The following is a 20,025-nucleotide window of genomic DNA, read 5'->3' as shown; positions in this document are numbered from 1 at the left end:
GGGATTTCAAGTGATACATTTCTAAAATGTTAGAAGAGTCCAGGTTGCTAAAACCCAGTTTTTATATGAGGGAAATAGTATTAGTTTTATATGCATTTTTTTTTTTTTTTTAGAGTCTCACTCTGCCACCCAGGCTGGAGTGCAGTGGCGCAATCTTGGCTCACTGCAACCTCCACCTCCTGGGTTCAAGCAATTCTCCTGCCTCAAATAGTATCCCATCTTCTATCTCCTGGGATAGGAGTATTCCAGATACTCCTCCCGAGTAGCTGGAATTACAGGCGCCCACCACCACACCTGGCAAATTTTTGTATTTTTTTAGTAAAGATGGGGTTTCACCAAGTTGGCCAGGCTAGTCTCAAACTCCTGGCCTCAAATGATCTGCCCGCCTCAGCCTCCCAAAGTGCTGTGATTACAGGCTAGTTTTATGTGCATTTTAGAATACCAGTCTGTTTTCAAGATAATTTGTTGCTACTGGCTAAGATTTCTTAAAGAGGCACACTTTGACAGCATAAACCAATTCAGAGTGATAATATTAGCTTTGTTATTTTAGTCCACTGTTAATAACTACATAGACAGCTGACTGACTTCAAAGAACCCATAAAACTTGGAGTTCTGACTGAGAGCCAAATAAAACTTGGAATGGGCAAAAATTGAGTTTATGTTATCTGCAGACATTGCCCTTCTTGGTGAGATATTGCTGTCTTCTGCTTCAGAGTCCCTTCCTCAGCCACACTATTTGTTAGTGACTCCTTATTTAGCCTATATCTTGTAATTTACTGTGGTTACCATTCTTAGGAGGCCATTTTAAGGTTTCTTAAAGTGACCCAGAGAATTGTAGCTTGGTATTTACTAAATGTGTTTGTGTTTGTTATTTCATAGCTGTATACACTCACCTGTGTGTACTTTTTAACTGAATTTATTCATCTACCTTGAAGTAATGTTGTAACTATAAACCTGTAATTTTCTCTACTTTTAAGCTCTTCCTTCTGATAAGCTTATGTATTCATATTGGGTTTAATTATAGCTCAGGGCATAACCATGTGTATTATTCATCTGAGTGAGTGAGCTTGTCTGGCAACAAGAGGCTGTTGTTGCCAAAGCTTTATTGTCATCTGGGCTGAATATACTCTGTCTATGCCTCATTGCCAGCCTCAAGAAAAGGAGGTAATGGCGCGATGGGGGAGGAATGCTGTACTCTAGTCCCTTACACCACTGCTTCTCATTATATTCCAGCGCTTTACAATAAGCTAGGATAACTGTGATTTTATTTACTTCATCTTTTTTTAAACAAGAGAAATCAAACACTAGAAATAAAATTTAATTCTGCTTCATTTCCTATCTCTACATGTATTTCCTCCCACCTCCCCATTCCACCTCATCCCTTGTTGTTCTCATAACCACCATCATGAATTTAGGTTTATCTTTCCAGTTAATTTCTTAAAAGACTTTGACATAGATATGTATCCGTAAATAATATAAAATATTCATACAGTAGGACCTGTAAATTCATACAGTAGGATCTTATAAATTAAAAAGAGTAGGATCTGTTTTTTTATTTATACAGTAGGATCACACTGTACATATGCAGCAAGTTGCTTTTCTCACCATATTGGTAGACCTTTGACATAATTTTTCTTAATATAAGAATTTGGTACCTATGTAATAACGTATCTAACACATGGTAGGTGAGAAAACCTAGTAATAAAACAGAAAGCACCTGAATCCACTACACACACTGAGAAGTGAAACATACCCAGAACCATTGAAACTCCAGTGTGCTGCTTCTCCAACCTCTGCTCCTACCCAGGAAACTACTCTTCTGAACTTTTTTCTTACTAGTTTTCTTTTCTTACCTCATATTTATGTGTCCCTCAGTAGTATATGTCCTTGTTTGCTTGTTTTTAAGCTTTGTAGAAATAGTATCATACTGTCATATTCTTTTTAGTCTTAATTTTTTATTAAATGTATTTTTAAGATTCATTCATGTTAATCTGTATATTTTCACTGCTGTATAATATTCCTTTGGGTGGATTTACCCATTTTTCTGTCAGTAGCCATTTGTGTTGTCTCCAATTTTGCTTTTATAAATAGTGCTTCTATAAACATTCTTCTCAATGTCTTCTGGTGGTACACACATGTAAAAGTTTCTCTGTAGTGTATACCTGGGAGTATAATTGCTATGTTGTAAAATAGGTGTACAGTTGACCCTTGAACAACTCAGGGTTTAGAGGTACCAACCCCCCGTGCCGTCAAAAATTCATGTATAACGTTTGACTTTCTCCAAATTTAACTACTAATAATACCCTACTGTTGACAAGAAGCCTTACTCATAACATAAACATTTCAATTAACACATATTTTGCATGTTATATGTATATATGCTGTATTCTTACAATAAAGTAAGCTAGAAAAAAGAAAATATTAAGAAAGTCACAAGGAAGAGAAAATGCATTTACAGTATTGTACTGTTTATTGTTACCCTGAGTTTACATCATCTGTTTACAAGATGAAATGGCAGCTAACCACAACTACAGACCTCAATCTACAGTGTATGTCAAGTAATTCAACTTTTTCTTGTAATGGCATGACTTTTCTCTGCTTCTTGGGAGCACTTCCAGAATCACTAGTGGCCCTTCGTATGGATCCCATGGTGTTATTTAAGGTTTACGGTATTGCACAAACACAATGAAAAATATGCGAAAACTGAGAGAGCGCACTTTTTATGGCAATACGCAATTTGCTGGAGAGATGAACTGCTCATGCAGAGATGATTTTTGTCACGTGGCATTTTAAGCAGCTATTGACAATAGCTGAGTTCATTGCAATAGCAACAGGAGGTGGCTACAAAATTATTACAGTAGTACAGTATGTATTACAGTTACTTTTATGCAGTTATGATTTAATACTCTATGTTTGTGTTTGCTTATATTTCTTTTAAATATGCATGGCATCATGTATGGTTTGTGTGTATAATTTTAACTTTATAAGAGATTGGTATATATTTTCTGGTAGTAAATAAGAAAAACTAGTATCTACGTATATTTTGTGCACTCGTGACATTCTTTTTTCTTAATTTTTCAATATTTCTAGGCTAGTGCTTTGTCAGCGAGTTTTTTCAAATTGTCACAAATCTCAAATTTTTCTAATGTATTTTCTTGAAATTTACTTCATCTAAGTTGACCCACGCAATGCAGACCTGTTGTTCAGGGGTCAACTGTATATTCAACTTAACTAGATGAGCCTATATTCTTATCCAAAGTAATTACTCATACTCATCAGCAGTACATAGGAGTTCTAGTTTTTCCACATCCTCATCAACATGTGGTTTTGTCAGGCATTGATTTTTGCATTTGCATTTTGTAAAATAATATTACTGAATTTTGATTTTCAGTTTCATTTCCCTGATTTTGATGATATTGAGCATTTTTCATATGATTATTGGCCATTTGTGTTTCCCTTTTTTTGGAAATGTCTATGTCTTTTTTAATAGAGTCTTTTTTTAGTTGATTCTTAGGAACTTGTGTATTCTCAACACTAGTATTTGGTCACTTTTATATGATCCAAATATCTTTTCTCAGTTTGTGGCTTGCCTTGTCACTCTCTTCAGTCAAACTCTAATATTTTGACTTTTGCATTTAAATATTTAATCCATCTGCAACAGCGTTTGTTTATTTACTGAGGGTAAAAATCCAGTTTCTCTGTTTTTCAAATATAAAAACTTTTCCTAGTCCCATCAGTTGACATAAATCAGGTTTTCATATATGTGTGGAAAAGTTTGAGGAATTTCTTTGAGCTTCTGAAAAAATTTTAAAATCAACTTGTCGAGTTTTGGTTTTAAAAAGCAGTTGGACTTTTTAATTGGAATTGTGCTGAATCAATTTGGAGAAACTGACATTTGATATCAGGTCTCCCTACCCATAAATTTTGTATCTCCCTCCGTTTATTTAACTCTTATGAGTATGTTTCAATAAGTTTTATATAATTTTCTCCATAAAGATCTTACACATCTTTTATGACTTTATTCATAGCTTCCTTACAAGACCTATTGCAACTCATTTAAAAATACATTTTCTAGGAGCCAGGTGTGGTCCAGTGATGCATGCCTGTAAACCCAGCTACTTGAGAGGCTGAGACCCAAGAATGGCTTGAGCCCAGGAGTTCAAGACTAGTCTGGGTAACATAGTGAGACCCTGTCTCAAAAAAAAAAAGTACACTTTCTAGTGGTGTATTGAAATGATGTTGATATTTGGATATTGATCTTACATCTAGCAATTTTGCTAAACTCTTTTTATTAAGTTTAATACATTGTGTGTATATATGTATGTATATGTATATATATGTGTATATATGTATATATATGTGTATATATGTATATATGTGTATATATATGTGTATATATATGTGTATATATGTGTGTGTATATATATGTGTGTATATATATATATATTTGGGCTTTTTTTCTGTGAACCTAAATACTACAAATACTGTTTTATTTCTTCTATCTCAATCCATATACCTTTTATTTTTCCTTCTGATTTTCATACTTTGATAAATATGATCTCTAGTCCAGTACTGATTAGAAGTGGAGATAACAGCCATTCTTGTCATGTTTATCAATTTAAAGGGAGTGCTTTTAATATTTTACCATTGAATATAGTAGTTAATGTGAGGTTTTTGATAGATGTCTTTTATCAGGTTAAAGAAGTTTCTTGCTATTCCACTTTTGCTAAGTTTATGGAGTTTTTTGAATTAGAATGGCTGTTTGTGATAAAATGGCTGCTCAGTAATGAATTTTCTATAGATATAAACTCATTTCAAAATAAGAGGGAAAAGAAGCTGAATCTTTATTGGCAATAAAATCTTTCCCAAGCCTCTTAATAGGGTTGCCTACTTTGTTATAGGGTGTGAGGAGAACTTCTAGTATTCTATTATTATTACATGTAGGTAATAGCTTGATGGAACAAAAAGAACACTGGAAAGCTAAATTCTAATCTCATTTTGCCCTTCTTTTCACCTGAGAGAACTAATAAAATTCACTTGACTCATGTGGGCCGTATTGTTTTCAGCAAAATTCTCTGAAACTCAGAGACATGTGTACTGCTAGTAGCCGTGTGGCTTCTTCACTTGCTTTGTTATTAATTCATCATCATCCAACATATTGACTTAAGAGGCACTAAGGACGAGGTACAGCCTGTTCCTCAAGCACATTCTAGGGAGGGTGGAAAGAAGCATTAGTTACAAAACACAGTTATAAAACAAAATGATACATCTTATCATCTACAGACCTCATTGGTCATGATGTATGGGTCAGGAAGTCCTTTGGGTGGGGAGAATGAAAGGAAGATTCAGATGGGATATGATATTTGAGCAGAGACTTTGGATGATGAACATTGAACCTCCTTTGTGTTCTCAGTTTTTAGCAAAGGGATCAGACTAGTCATTCCCCAGAGGTCCTTCTAACTTTGAAATTTTGTCTCTGACATCACAAATAATTTCATGCTTTTATTAAACATTTGTGTTTCTACCTCTGGCCTATGGTCCTTGGACTCTTGTTCCATAGGCTTAGGGTTGTGAATGGCAAAAGAGGATCTTGGTGTTCTTTTATTAAGTAATACCAACATATTTCACTTCTAGGATAATGACAATATTGGCAATATGAATCTTAACATGAGAGTTAACTGATTAACTTTTTGTGTTTTTATGGAATTGCTCAATTGGTTATCATAAATAGATTTTGTTAAATTCCAGCCTTTATGTAATTTCTAAGCACATTTCATTTGTATGTCTTATTTCAGTGCTGGACCCAAAGGAGACAACATTTATGAATGGAGGTCAACTATATTGGGACCCCCAGGATCTGTCTATGAAGGAGGGGTGTTCTTTCTTGACATTACCTTTTCACCAGACTATCCGTTTAAACCCCCTAAGGTCAGTATGAAGTTTTCATTGATTTTTAGCAATATGGATTATATTTCTAGATACATATACTTATTCTTAAATATACATTTCTAGGGATGCATGTCTATTCTGTTGTCACAGACAGCTTCCCAGGATTGATAGTGTATAAAATGAAACAGTGTAAAAAATCGTAGGTTATTCCTCCACCCCAGCTTTTTACTGATTTCATTGTTGTTTCTCCTCCTTTTTCTCCTCATTATCTCCTTTCTTTGTTATACGTTTTAATGTAACATTAAAACACCATGTTTTATGGGTGAAAATGGGGACATAAGGTTGGGCCAGGGTGAGTACCAGAGCCCAGAAAATCAGACGTAGCCTGAAGCCAGAGCCCAAGCAAGCTAAGCGCAAGAATCAGGCTAAAGGCAGAGGAAGCCTTGCCAAGGCAAGGTTTATAGCACCAGCTATGGAGGTTTGAGTTTTGGTGCCTCTAGAGTTCAGCTGCTCACATGTAGTACACATGGACTAGTATGGAAAGTATGACCCACAGAGACTTAAAAATCGTGTTGAAAAAATTTAGCGAAGAAGTATTTATAATAGTTCATTAATGAAACTGATTAATCAATGAAAAGTCATTTATGTTCATGTCTGATGTGCAAGAGTGCAGTGAAATCAGAACATGAAAGAACTCTCACTTATTTAAGCCAAGCTTATATACTTTAGAAAGTCTTCACATTCTTTTCTACTGCCTATAAGTCAGATATTTGACTGTTTTAAATATTGTGTCATCTCCATTAGCATTTGTTCTCCACTATAGCAAAGGAAATGACCCTGAGGACACTATGTTTTGGCTACCAAGAAAGAATTCTCATCTGGCCCTGACTTAACGTCACAATGCTCAGGGATAGAAAACTTGTTTGCATTGTGGGTTGGAGTAAACAATATAAAAAAACAAGAATAAGACTAGACCTTCACCATGACTTTCTATAATTCCCCTCCCTCCTCTTTTTTGCCCCTGCTCTTCCTTTCTTCCTTCCTTTCCATTGATGCTTAGATAGTGTTACCAAAGCAAAAAGTGGTAACTATAATTATCCTCAATGAGGAAACCAAGGACAGAGGAACTAAGTAACTTGTCCAGCATTATGCATCAAGCAAATTGTGGTGTAAGGATTTGAATCTGGAAAGCCTGGCTCCAAAGCCCATACTTCTTCCTACATTACACAATACATTTTATTCAAGCTATCAGGGCTGGTGGCACTGGTGACCACCAAGAGCTTGCATTTGGTAGGTTTTCAATGACAAAGCCATAGTAAATCTAATACTTATCTTCTCCCTTTACTGGATGGGACCCTTATACCTTCCATTTCTACTTTAGACCAGCCCTTATGTCACCTGGAGTATCTGTTGTACTATGAGGGATGTAAGGACCTTTCTTTCTCAGCCTCTACAGTAAAGGATGCACAGAGTGAGGAAGGAGGAGGAAAACTCAGACCAGGCTATTGTGCTGCTTATAAATCTGATGTGATCTGTTCCTTGAGATTAGTAGTTTCAGAAAATGTGTGGGCTTATCCTAGTTCTGAATGACAGAAATGTGTAGATTAAACAAAGCTAGAATGAGCTGGGAGGAGAGAGTCAAATCGCATTCTTGACTTTCTTCACTGAGTCGTGCACTCTACTGGGCATCAGCTCTGCCAACTCATTTCTTCTCCAGAACACTCCAGTAAGACTAGGATGTTCCCCTGTCACAGAGGAGGAAACACAGATGAGACTTAGAGAGGTTTTCCAATAATATACAACCAGGAATCTACTGAAGTCTGACTCCAGGGGCCATGTACTTTCCACTGAATTATACACACTTCCCTTGGAGAAGTTGACTGGTAAAAATAGGGCGTGGGAGGAATGCTTTATCTGTCCTCGAATGTTCCAGGGTAGGGGTTGGACTTTATCCAGGATGGTTGGATGGGACAAAAATAGAAGCAGGAGGGTGTCAGTTACCGGGAAGTAGATTTCAGTTTTTTCTGAGGGAAATCTGACCCACAGTTGGACAGTCAACTTGTGTGTAGCTCTACCTTTGAGACACCACACTTCCCTTTACTAGGAGTGTTCAAGAAAAAACTGAGTTACTACCTGTCAAGAATTTTACCAGAAAAAATGGAAGCCCTCCACATCATGAATTGGACCAGACAATCTCTAAGGAGAAAAAAAAAAGCAAACTTTGGTACCTAGAACCACAATTCAAATGCACATTTGATAGGTATCTGTGGAAAGTATTTAAAAGCAAATTATCACCTCCTAATATATCAGTTTTAGAGATCAGATTTTGTAGATAGGTGTGTTACTCGAGGGAGAAAAAACTTGGGGTGTAGTGAAGGCTATTAAGTAAAACAAATACTCTTATTATTAATAGTTTTGATGTAACAACTCCATGCCTTCCTAGTGTCCTGTTACTGTAAATAGTACATGTTTCAAGTTGTCTTGGGTTTTTTTTTCTGTGCTGCTTGGTATTTTTCTCTCTTTTGCTCTTTGTTTTTTTCACGTTAGCCACGCATTTTAATTCCTGCAACATTTCCCAATACTCTGAAGAATGCACCAGGGAAGCAGTGGGTGTCAGGGGGAATTACTTATAAGAGCAGATGCTTATAAATACATCTGATGGGCTATCTGATGGTTATTTGTGTGGATATACATACCATAAAATTAGTCCGTAGCATGATTGGGTTCATGAGATAATTTTTTCCAAATTATCATAAATAGAACCTTTTATGAGGACTTCTAAACACTGCAGAGCCCAAATGTACCTTTTAAAGGTCAGGGGAATGATTCGAGATGCCCCTTCTTGTTGCAGGAACTTTTTCACAATAGGGCTTGATCAGGTTGAACACCCTATATTCCGCTGCCCAATTTTTTAAAATCAGAGATGAGCTATTCTAGTAATTTCTTCCAGAATTTGCCTAAATTCTAATAAGGCAAGCAAAACAATTACTACCTGAGTACGTAATGTTAATTAAACTTAGTATTCTAGTTTTAAATAGGTTGAGTATTAGCACTTTTCAAATGCTATATTTCAGTACAATTTTTAGTACATCGAATTTCTTATATGTTTATGCCTTTTACTTAACCTATAGCACAATTTTACTATTTCAAAGTAGGTAAGGCATTTTACATGGTATCTTTTCTTGTATGACATTGTCCATTGCATTTGATGTCAGGTCTTCAGTTGAGTACTTAACCACCAATGATAATATTATTTCTCTGGGAAAATACCTGTTTAATAGAACTCCATCTAGGAATACTACATTAAGGCTAAAAAGAAAAGTGTAATGAACTGCTAGTGTGTGTAAAAGCTTTTTACACCTATTTGTTTTTCAGTGTAGACATATGTTTTAATGTTTTAATTCAATATCTGTTTTTAAGGTAGAAGTTGCTTTGTTTTTTGGGGGTTTTTTTGTCATTTGGTTGGTTGGTTTTTGTTTTTGTTTTTTGAGATAGAGTTCGCTCTTTTGCCCAAGCTGGAGTGAAGTGGCACAATCTCGGTTCACTGCAACCTCCGCCTCCTGGATTCAAGCAATTTTCCTGCCTCAGCCTCCCGAGTAGCTGGGATTATAGGCACCTGCCACCACACTCGGCCTATTTTTTGTATTTTTAGTAGAGACAGGGTTTTGCCATGTTGGCCAGGCTGGTCTCGAACTCCTGACCTCAGGTGATCCACCTGCTTCAGCCTCCCAAGGTGCTGGATTACAACCGTGAGCCACCACGCCCGGCCAGAAGTTCCTTTATATTTTGCTGGGGATTAGCTTTTAGATTCATAGATAATTAGTTTTTAAATTTATAGGTAATTACTCCTCAGCCAGGTGCAGTTGCTCACACTGGTAATCCCAGCACTTTGGGAGGCTGAGACAGGAGGATCATTTGAGATCAGGAGTTCGAGACCAGCCTGGCCAACATGACAAAATCCCATCTCTACTAAAAATACAAAAATTATCTGGGCATGGTGACTCACACCTGTAATTCCAGCTTCTCGGGAGGCTGAGGCATGAGAATTACTTGAACCCAGGAGGCAGAGGCTGCAATGAGCTGAGATCGCACCACTGCAGTCCAGCCTGGGGGACGGAGCAAGACTTTGTCTCTAAATAAATAAATAAATAAATAAATAAAATTACTCCTCAAAGTGCTCAAAATCTGTACTTTATTTTAAAAGTTTAATATGTAAGTATTTTAATGTTATTCATTTTGCAGCCTACGTATTTGTTATATAATTAAAAAACTATTGCAGATAAGCAAAAGGGAAAAAATTTGCCTGTAATCTCCCCCAAACTGATTATTCATGCCATTTAGGTATATCTGTTTTAAGACTTTTGTTTCCTTCATTTGTATCATATACATATAAATATGTACACATACATGCCTGTACATATACATACATAAACACACATACACCTTTTTACAAAAATTGGGCCATACTCCCCATGGCTTCATGATTACTTTTTAATCTAATGTTATATTTTCATCCAGTGCCATATATTATATATTTCCAGTAAACATTTAATTGTGTTACAGTTATAAAGGCTGCCTAGTATTCCATTGTATAAATATACCAAAATTTAATCACTTTCATGTGGCTGAACAATTAGGTTCTCATTGCTTCTGTTATAATCAGTGATGTGATGAAAATTCATATAATTACACATTTTTATACTTTTATGATTTTCTCAGGTTAAATTTGTTGATGTGGAATTTCTGGGTAAAGAGTTTGCACGTATTTATAGAGTTTTTGGTAACGATTGACAAATCGTGCTCCAGAAAAATCGTATCAGTTTACATCGTGACCATCAACATGACAGTGTAGAACCTCCCTACACTCCCCTCAGCTTTTAGGATTTTAAGTCTTTTTTACTGGCAATAGATGAAAAGTCGTATCTTATGGTTAAATTAATTTACATTTATTTGACTGCCTGTGAAATGTATGATAGTTTTCATGTATACTGTTGTCCTATCTCATTATTTCTTTTCATGAATAATATAAAAAATATTTTATGTTAAAAGTCTTACATCAAATAAAATTAACAAGGATGCTTGAAGAATTCAGAAACTAATGGAATATATTATGCTGGGGTTTTTTTCTACCAAAAACACTGAAAATATTGTGACACTCTGTGTCTAATGTTTCTGTTTCAGACATTCTTTCTTTTTTTTTTTTTTTTGAGACAGGGTCTCACTCTGGGGCCCAGGCTGGAGTGTAGTGACATGATCATGGCTTACTGCAACCTCCACCCAGTCTCAAGCTATCCTTTCACGTCAGCCTCCCAAGAGGCTGGGACTACAGGCACACACCACCACACCTGCCTAATTTTTGTATTTTTTTTTTTTTTTTTATAGAGACAGGGTTTTGCCATGTTGCTCAGGCTGGTCTTGAACTCCGGGGCTCAAGCAATCTGCCCACTTTGGCCTCCCAAAGTGCTGGGATTACAGGCATGAGCCACCGCCCCTGGCCTGTCTTAGAAATTGTAATGACTTACATCCTCAGTAAGGACTCATGTTAGGTAACAGGTCTGATTGTCTTTTCAGTAGAAATGCATAGGGGTAATGCATTTTTAATTTAGCTTTTTCTGTCTCCCTGTGGCTGTTTACATGACAAAAAATAAGTGTTCATTCTAAATAGATTTGAAATGAGGTAGGTGAGAGAGTCACTCATGTTTGTTTTTTATTTTCAGTATTTCAGGCAACTTATGCACAGGTTAGACATGCTGTGTCCATGTTCCTGGAAAACACTGTTTTCTTTGGTAATGGCAAGACGATAGTATCTGCTGGTGATAAAATTTGTGCCTCAGGTGTTTTATAAAACAAGACAAAAAATTACACACGTCAATAAAGTGTAAGTGAAATTAAGAATGATATTCAAAATCTTTTTAAATATAATTTGTTCTTTCACTACAAATTTTAGCAAGTACATTTTAAAATCCTAGAGATCAATTCAGAGCATATCAGTTTATGGGTTTGTTTGTTGTTATTTTTTATAAAGTCTAACTATGGGTTGCTTACTAATGTCAGCTAATGCAGAAGGCCTTAACTGCTTTTGAAGAGTGAAATAGATGGGGTCTTCAGGTTTTCAAAATCTTTATTTTCAGGTTTTCAAAATCTTTATTTTTCTCATTAGATTTTAACCTTAAATTGACAGGTCATGGCTACTCATAAATAAGGTAGCTAATTAGTTACGATAAGAAACAGTGATATTCAACATCTGAAAGCCAGAGAGAGATCTGTAACTGAAGTTCAACAATGAGTTCCACAACTGCACCCTTACTAGATTATTATTATGTACTTGTTTTTATTGCTAATGCTACTACTCAAAGAAGAAAGTTGAATGTGTTTCCTGGAATTTTCAGTAAGAGCAGTGATTTATGTGTGTGAACCCAACTACCCATTCATTTACTCCAGCCTTGGTTAGAGAACATGCAGTTTTCATGGAGTAACATGAATTGACTTGTTTTTAACCTGAGTTCGTGCATTCATATAAAGCTTGGCCATGGATCAAGTTCTTTCTTACATTTTGAATTGCCTATTTGACATCTCTAGTTGAACATCCAGTAGTCATCTCAAACTTAACAAATCCAGAACCAAATTATTGATTACCCCATTCCACATCAGCCAGACCAGCTCCTCTAGTCTTCCCCATATCAATGAATGTCAGGTCTATTTTTCCAGTTGCTAAAACTAAAAACCTTACATTCATTCTTGACTCCTTTCACACAGCTAGGCAGACCCAGTCCCACTGGCTCAATCTTGACAATAAATCTAGAATCCAAACATTTCTTACCATCTTCCCTAGAAACTCTTTGGCACAAACCACCATCAACTGTTCTCCTCCCTCAGATTATTGTGGAAATCTCCTATGTGGTCTTCCTGGTTCCACCCTTGTCCCTTCGACAGTATACTCCATACGGTGGAAGATTCCTTTTTTATTTTTTTGGCTGGAATGGAGTGGTGTGATCTCAGCTCACTGCAACCTCCGCCTCCCAGGCTCAAGCAATCTTCCCACCTCAGCCTCCCAAATGGCTGGGACCACAGGCATTTGCCACCATGCCCGGCTAATTTTGTATTTTTGATAGAGATGGGGTTTCGCCATGTTGCCCAGGCTGGTCTCGAACTCCTGAGCTCAAGCAATCCGTCCGCTTCAGCGTTCCAAAAGTGCTGGGATTACAGGCGTGAACCACCACGCCCAGCCTAAAGCTTCCTTCTATAGTGTGTCAGATTATGTAAATTATTTGCTTAAACCCTTCAGTGATTCCCAGCTCCTGAATAAAAGCCTGTAAAACCATATAGAACCACCCCGTCCACAGAATAGTTTTCAAAGTTGCCAGCCATCATTTTTTACTCAAATACTCAAAGCATGCTTCTTCACAAGCCTTTCCATTTCTTCTTCCTTCTGCCTGCATTTGTATGCCACCCAGAAATTCACATGACTCACTTCATTTCTCCCTTGATGTCTCTGCTCAAATGTCACCTTTTCAGAGAGGTTCTTGGATGACAAATTCCACCCTCCTTAGGTTCCCTATAAACTTCCTCAAACTTCCTCACAACCACTACTATACTTGATTTTTTGCTATAGCACCTCTCCCTCTTGGTGTTATATATTTCTTTGTTTATTTGTTTATTATGTTTCCCTTTCCCCAATTAGCATGTAAGCTCAATGAGCACAGAAACTTTGTCTGTTTTGATGTCACTCCTTTAATCTCATCCATGTAGAACAATACCTGGTGATTCAGTAGGCAGTCAATAAAAATTTGTTGAATTAGTTAAATGCATGTAACTGTGCCATAAGCAAAATGTTTATTACCCCCACTTCATGGATCACAAAACTGAGCTCCATGGAGGTTAAGTTGCGCACAGGCCACAAAGGAAGTAGGTAGCAGAACCAGAATCTAAACCCAGTTCTAAACTGAGCCTTTTATCTCCAATTATAGAGAAGGTTGAGGTTGCTTATATTCCTGGAAGAAGGAATACTTGTTCCTGGATTATACACTCTGGTATAAATTAATTATATCACATTATTCTCCAACCCAAGTATTTTTGAGGGGAGAGGAAAGACAGTATGAGGAGGAAAGAGATGGTATGAGGAGGAAAGAATGTTAGAAGAGATTTTGTGTGCCTTTCTGTTTTGCCAGGAATCCTCTTTCCAAAGACACTGGGGGCTTTTCTCCAATATGTTTCTAATTCACAGACTGAGGTGTTATATCTATGTTAAATAATAAATATTGATTTCTGGATTTTGCCAGCTTTAAAGAAGTTACTTCACATTTCACAGATCATTTTCACATTTAACTAGTGTCAGAATGGCCTTGTATCCTCAGTATCATGACTGGGCTGTCATAGGTTTGCTTACATCACATGAGTCAGTTTTTCTTTTTGGTCCATGCTCCTTTTGATAAACTTTTAATAATGGCATGCTATCCTTAAATGTTGTGTGAAATTCCAAAATGAACGTGATGATTAAAAATTGATCAAAATGGTGTCATTGTCTTTGTGCTTTTAAAATAATGCACATATCTGTGTGTCCAGCCACCACCTACAACTACCACCAATTTAGTAATTACTAAGAAGTAGGATTGGGTTTTGTTTTCAGGGCAAAGAATACCAACTTTATTGTAAGCCAAATTAAATATGCCTATAAGCTAATAGGAAATCAGCCTTTTGGCTGACAGGAAGTTTAATTTAGCCATATTTTGGGAAGATACCTTTGTTCCTAGCTTTCTGTAGTCTAATGCAGTTCACTAATTTTAAAGAAGGACCTTTAGTTTATTATTGTCTCCTGAGATGCTTATCGCTCAAGCCAGCTTAATTTTTCAGGTTGGATCAACTCAACCAACTGTACGTTTGCACAAGCCTTGAAGAGGTGGTGGTGAATCAGCCACTCTGATATCTACTGACACACCCCTATAAGAGCCCTGCCATAAAGGTGGAGGTTTCAAACAAGTATTTTACTGTGCTTCTCCATGCCCTGGAGTTCCTATCTCTGAATGTGACCGCACTCTAAATGGAAGTTTGTGTTGGTTGATATTACTGTCAGCATAACTGGGAGGGGTAGATAGGCCTGAATTCCTTCATGATGGATGTTCTTCTGCGGAGAAGTTAGGTGAACAGGGGAGACTGAAGTGAGACATTCAGAAGCTTGGAAAATGAGGATCTTCTTTGCCTTCAGGGCTCGGAAAAGGTTCAGCTCCCTTACCAAAGAGGGGTGACTTTTCTAAGGAAAGATTCACAGATGACACAAGTGATACCCTCCCCTCACGTGAGTTTTCTGAAGAGAGAAGGGTAAGGTAACTCCTCCAGGTACAGTCTTCAGTATCCGAAACATCAAAGGGTATTGAGTGATCCACTCACTGGTCCCATAAAACAGTGAACACTGGAAACTCTGAGAGAAACACTCTAAGCACATAAAATTTAAGGACAATAAAATGATACTGGAAGAAATATTCTTGTAAAGAGGAAAGCCTTCTGTAGTACTGAGCCAGATGAAGCTTCAGTTTTGGCATTTTCCTAACCTTATAGGAAAGGGCTTTTATGGAACCAGATCAAGACATGGAACAGACACCCTGTGTTGATTGTCTGTAAATTTGAAAACAAATTATCTTTCATTGTCCACTTGAGGGATGGGATGGGGAAATAATATTCTATATGTAATGAAAAAAATATAATATTCCCCACTTTATTTAAATATGTTACTTGCTTAGATAGTTATTTGTGACGTTATTTTGTTCAAGCTGGGATACAGTAGGCAGATCTGAGTTCATTTCTAAGACTGCCTGCCAAATATCAATCCCTTTATGGCAAGTGATCAAATTTCCTTGATTTTTTTCTTTTTTTTAATATTTTTTTTATTATACTTTAAGGTCTAGGGTACATGTGCACAATGTGTAGGTTTGTTACATATGTATACATGTGCCATGTCGGTGTGCTGCACCCACTAACTTGTCCTTTACATTAGGTATATCTCCGAATGCTATCCCTCCCCCCTCCCTGCACCCCACAACAGGCCCCGGTGTGTGATGTTCCCCTTCCTGTGTCCAAGTGTTCTCATTGTTCAGTTCCCACCTATGAGTGAGAATATGCGGTGTTTGGTTTTTTGTCCTTGCGATAGTTTGCTGAGAATGATGGTTTCCAGCTTCATCCATGTCCCTACAAAGGACATGAACTCATCATTTTTTATGGCTGCATAGTATTCCATGGTGTATATGTGCCACATTTTCTTAATCCAATCTATCATTGTTAGACATTTGGGTTGGTTCCTAGTCTTTGCTATTGTGAATAGTGCCGCAACAAACATATGATTTTTTCTTTTCATTAGAGTTGGAACAGGATCTCTTAGTAAGGTAGCAGCCTCTTAGAGATTTGTTCAAGGAGGTCTAAAGAAAATGAGACAGAGAGAAATGAATGTTCCTAGTTTCCAGCTGTCCAAGAGAAGAGTCAGTACATGATCATGGCTTATTGATGAATTAGATAAGATAGGACCACCGGTCCTTTCGCAGGTGTGGTGCAGGTCTTGTCCTGCCAAAAATAAGGAGAAACAAAGTCAGACAGTCAACAAAAATTATAAATAACATGCATCTAGGGAGCTGGGCATGGTGGCTCACGCCTGTAATCCCAGCACTTTGGGAGGCCAAGGTGGGCGGATCAGTTGAGGTTAGGAGTTTGAGACCAGCCTGACCAACATGGTGAAACCCTGTCTCTACAAAAAATACAAAAATGAGCCAGGCTTGGTGGCACACGCCTGTAATCCCAGCTACTTGGGAGGCTGAGACATGAGAATTGCTTGAACCCAGGAGGTGGAGGCTGCAGTAAATCGAAAGCACGCCACTGCACTACAGCCTGGGTGACAGAGCGAGACTGTCTCAAAAAAAAATAATAATAAGATAAAAGAAAATGGATCTAGGATCAGACAAAGTTATTCATACTGATTCATATAAGCATAGCTATTCTAAACCATCAGGTGAATTTTTCTTATGGTATCAGCGTGTTAGCTGTTAACAGAGACCTGCCAAAAATTCTTGTAGGTTGGTTGCTTTTTTAAATACCTGTTTTAAGGCTCATTTATAAAGCAGAGGTTTATTGAGCCCCTACTACTTTCCAGGCCCTTGATATATAAAGATGAGGTACAGCCCTGGAAGCATGGAGACAGAAAGAACAATTAGGGGCTGACACAATAGTTCAGCCCAGAAAAGAATTAAGGTTCAGCTGTGAAGATAAAAACAAGGAGAATAATGTATACTCATTCCATTATGAAGTAATCATGTATGTACCATGCAGTGGTCTGGATACTGAACATAGAGAAGTGAGCAGTGACCTGCCCCATCTTGCATAGAATTTACATTCAAGATACGATAGAATAGGATTTTTTCAACTTTGACCCAGCTGACATTTTGAGCAAGGTAATACTTTGTAGTAAAGGGCTACCCTTTGTATTGTAGAATACATAGCAGCATCCCTGATCTCTACCAACTAAATGCCCACAGCAATCTCCCCTATCCCTCATTGTGACAACAAAAATTTCTCCAGATGTTGCCAAGTATACCCTGAAGGAGGGGATTACCCTGTTGAGAACCACTGTGTTAGCACTGACATCCATATCTACTGGTGACTAGTTTGAAACATCAGGAAGGACTCTCTGGTTTCTGATCTGAATGACCAGGTAGGGATATGTTGCTTGTGGGGAACTTATGGGACACCTGAGTGGGAAGTGCAGAAATGTTCAGCCAACAGCTTCATAGATCTGGAGTTCAGGTGAGTCATATGAGCTAGAGGTACTGATTTGGGAGTTAGCAGACACAGATTTGGGTGTTAAAACCCTAGGTAGAATAAATGATCTCGCCTAGAGAAATGGGCAATTTTCAACCCAAATTGAACTTTTGAACCCATAAATTTCCAGAATGGGTTTTCCAAAAGAAAAGAGTGATAACTGAAAAAACTAACAAAGCTGACATTTTCTCTTTTTCATTAAGTTCTCACTGTTTGAGGATTGGAAAGTTATTTTCCGTATAGAGTATTGTTGCTGGAAAGCTTATACAATAATACCTCATAAAATATCATGCTTTTATTACAAGGAAAAAACCACATTTGTTGTTAATAAATTATATAAATTAATTTTCTCACAAGTGCCTAAATCAGGCCTAAAATAAGTCAAAATAATTACCTGTAGTTGCAGTGGCCTTCTGCAGGGCAATGGACTGAATGACTTTTTTTAAGCTCCTGTTGAGCCTTTGGTTTCAGTTTTAATCGAACTAGAACTTAGAATAAGTAACGTGATTAGGATCACATAGCTAATAAGGCCAGGGTCAGGATTAGAACTCCTGACCTCCTAATTTCCAGTCCTGCAGCCCCTACTCTTCACACCTGAACTAACTGAGCTATGAAGTGATCTTGATAAGTGCACAGTAATTCAGTTTTTTGCCTACAGCCTTTCTTTCCTGCCTGCCTGCCTTTTTTTTTTTTTTTTTAATTTTTTTACTCATTTTATTCTTTTTGTTTTTTTGAGACAGTCTCACCCTGTCACCCAGGCTGGAGTGCAGTGGCACGATCTCAGCTCGCTGCAGCCTCAACCTCCAGGGCTCAAGTGATTCTCCCACCTCAGCCTCCCAAGTAGCCAGGACTACAGGCATGTGCCACAACGCCTGGCAAGTTTTTTTGATTTCTGAAAGAGATTAGGTCTCACTATGTTGTCACAGGCTGATCTCAAACTCCTGAGCTCAACCAATCCTCCTGAGCTCAACCAGTCCTCCTGCCTTGGCCTCCCAAAGTGCTAGTATTACAGGCATGAGCCACTGCGCCCAACGAGCCATACTTTAGGTCACTCTTTGTGTTCTTTTCTGTAGTCCCTTTTGCCTCTATTTTTGTGGAGAATTAAGGTTAAATAAGGTTTTTTGTTTGGGCACTTACCAAGTTGTATATCTGTGTATAGACTGTGCTCGGTGGCTCATGCCTGTAATCCCAGCACTTTAGGAGGCCAAGATGGCCAGATCACCTGAAGTCAGGAGTTCAAGACCAGCCTGCCTAACATGGTGAAACCCCATTTCTACTAAAAATACAAAAATTAGCCAGGTGTGGTGGCACACGCCTGTAATTCCAGCTACTCAGTAGGCCAAGGCACGAGAATTGCTTGAACCCAGGAGGCAGAGGGTTGCAGTGAGCCAAGATCGTGGCAGAGCAGGACCCTGACCATACATACGTACATGCATACATACATACATAAAAACTTAAAATATCTGTATATGTACAGCATACTATATATACTGTGTATTTATGTTTCCCCCATACTTGGCCACTAATGCATTTTAAACTCTATCTCTGTGGATAAAACATTACAGTAGTTTGTTCAACAAGGAAATAACATATAAAGCAATATGTTTATTTCAGGTTATTTCCAGTTTATTTTCTTCATTTCTTTTTTCATTTCTGTCTTCCAGACATCACTACTTCTTGTAGTGATTTGCTTTTAAAACCAAACTATTTTTCTTTTTATATTAGTTTTAAATAGGTAATATATATACACAGTAAAAAGTTCAAGCAGCACAAAAGGTATGCAGTCCTCCTCATTGCCCAGCATTCCCATTACCTTCCCAAAGACATCTTTTATTCTGCATTTACTTTTTGCATTTACCATCTTGAAGATTATCCCATATTTGTATGTGTAGATCTTTGTTAGAATCACATAATATTATATTGAACAAGTGTACCATAAGTTTTCCTGTGATTGACATACAGGGTTTTTTTTTTAATCTTTTGCCATCACAAATAATGTTTCACTGAATATCTTTGTACATACTGTCTTTGTGGACTTGTGCAAATATATCCGTGGGATAAATTCCTAGAAGTGGGATTACTGGGACTAATGATGTATGCATGTTCAATTTTAATGGATTCTGCCCAGATTGCCCTCCAAAGAAGCTATACAAAGTTATATTCCCAACTTAGGCACACCTGCCTCTTTTCCTACATCCTTATCAATGCTGTGTGACATCAAATATTTGCCCTTTATGAATCTGATATAAATAAAAGAATATTTATAATGGCTTTCTCTCATTATAAGTAAAATAATGCCTTTTCATATGTCCAGAATTTGGACTTTTTCTTACTGAAAAT

General features: G+C 37.3%; 1 protein-coding gene across 2 annotated transcripts in view; it reads left to right on the top strand.

Moving 5' to 3' along the window:
* Positions 1-20,025, top strand: part of UBE2E2 (ubiquitin conjugating enzyme E2 E2) — a 389,997-nt gene that overhangs the window by 288,382 nt on the left and 81,590 nt on the right. For both annotated transcript variants that reach the window (XM_002814006.5, XM_054552511.2), the window contains exon 4: positions 5,796-5,928. In XM_002814006.5, coding sequence (XP_002814052.1) covers positions 5,796-5,928 — 133 coding nt within the window. The remainder of the gene's footprint in view (positions 1-5,795; positions 5,929-20,025) is intronic.

This window comes from Pongo abelii, chromosome 2, assembly GCF_028885655.2.
Source record: "Pongo abelii isolate AG06213 chromosome 2, NHGRI_mPonAbe1-v2.0_pri, whole genome shotgun sequence".
In the NCBI taxonomy this organism is placed as follows: Eukaryota; Metazoa; Chordata; class Mammalia; order Primates; family Hominidae; genus Pongo; species Pongo abelii.
This window is presented reverse-complemented; position numbering and strand designations above follow the sequence as displayed.